The sequence below is a fragment of the Vairimorpha ceranae genome (genome assembly GCF_000988165.1).
Source record: "Vairimorpha ceranae strain PA08 1199 chromosome Unknown NODE_355, whole genome shotgun sequence".
In the NCBI taxonomy this organism is placed as follows: Eukaryota; Fungi; Microsporidia; family Nosematidae; genus Vairimorpha; species Vairimorpha ceranae.
Window position 1 is genome coordinate 1 of NW_020169650.1, and position 1,592 is coordinate 1,592.

Genomic DNA, 1,592 nt, shown 5'->3' on the forward strand with positions numbered 1-1,592 from the left:
CCCGTTTAATTGTAAGACTAATTGTTTTTTTTAAGCGTTTTGTAGTAGCTTATATCAAAAAAATAAAATCATGCAGTAGTTTATTATAACAAAATAAAACGAATGTAATATTTACAATTCTATAAAATGCGTTTTTGAGGAAAGTGTCTTAAGATTTTGATGCACCTCTTAAGATAAAAAAATTCAAAAACCAGATTAGACATATATAAAGTAAGATTTAATAAAAGGTATTTTTTAAATTATTTTAATTACAATGTTTAAACATGAATTATGATTTTAGAATTGTATCTTGTTTAATTTTGAATTGGAAAAAAATGTTTTTTTTAAGTCTTAAAATTTTGACGCCACTGTATATAAAAAGTTTGAATCTGAACATTTATAATTTTTTAACCCTTCTTTCTAAAAAATTTGTAAAATTCTTCATATTTTTTATTAAGAACGCATAGCATAAGTGTAGGGACTATTTCTCTAAGCACAGAACGGTGTTTCTGTCAATTTTCCTTTGCTTATATTTAGTTATACTAATCTTATACAGGGTGTATATAACAAATTTTAATTAATAATAAAAAGGGCCAATTTGTAATTTAAAATTCTAAAAATATGCATAAAGACGCATAATATCCACCAAAAAGAAAGAATACACATCATTTTGATCCCAATTCGACGGGATGGCGTTAGCTAGTCAATATATATAAAAAGTTTGAATCTGAATATTTATTTATTTTTTATTCCTTCTTTAAAGCAAATTTTGCAAAATTTTGTTTTTAAAGCAATAACAATGTTGTTTTTTTGACTTTTTTACGTACAGAACATTCCCTATATTTTTTTGTGTTGTATTCAAAAATCCAATTTCAAAGGTGTGTTACTGCAGTTTTTATACAACAAATTTTGAACTTTAACATAAGCGTTAAAAATTGACGCAAGATACAAATAATCAACAGCATAAATTGTATTTAAAGTCCCGTTTAATAAACGGGATAGTGTAAGCTAGTCATCAATATATATAAAAGTTTGAATCTTATAATTTTTTTATTTTTTAATCCTTCTTTTTTAATTTTGGAAAACGTTTTTTTAAATAAATAACAATCTTTCATAGTTAATTATATTATACAAAGCTTAATTTTTTAAATAAATTTTCCTTTAGTTGTTTTCAATTATTCAAATTGTAAAATGTACGCTATTGTCATTTTATAATTAAGAGTGTGCAATGTGTAATTTTAAAACAATACATACATGCATAAAGACATATACACATTATTTAAACAAAGAAAACATGTATCGTATTCGAGTCTTGTTTTAAATGGGATAGCGTAAGCTAGTCATCATCATCAATCATCAATATATATAAAAAGTTTGAATCTGAATATTTATTTATTTTCTGCCCTTCTTTTTTATAATTTTGCAAAATTCTGATAATTTTTTAAATACAATTAGCATAAGTGTAGGCTTTATTTTTTAAGCACAGAACGGGTTTTTTGTCCATTTTCGTTTACTTTTATTTAGTTAGATAAATTTTATACAAGGTGTCTATAGCAAATTTTAATTTACGATAAAAAAGTCATTTTGTAATTAAAAATAACAACTACATACAC

The 1,592-nt window shown here is 23.3% G+C and overlaps 1 protein-coding gene across 1 annotated transcript; it reads right to left on the reverse strand.

Moving 5' to 3' along the window:
- Positions 1-965: 965 nt before the first annotated feature.
- Positions 966-1,094, reverse strand: AAJ76_3550001094 (hypothetical protein; the record flags this gene model as incomplete). The annotated part of the gene is made up of 1 exon (XM_024475299.1): positions 966-1,094. One exon carries the CDS (start codon positions 1,092-1,094, stop codon positions 966-968), a length of 129 nt encoding a protein of 42 aa, XP_024329380.1.
- Positions 1,095-1,592: the final 498 nt, after the last annotated feature.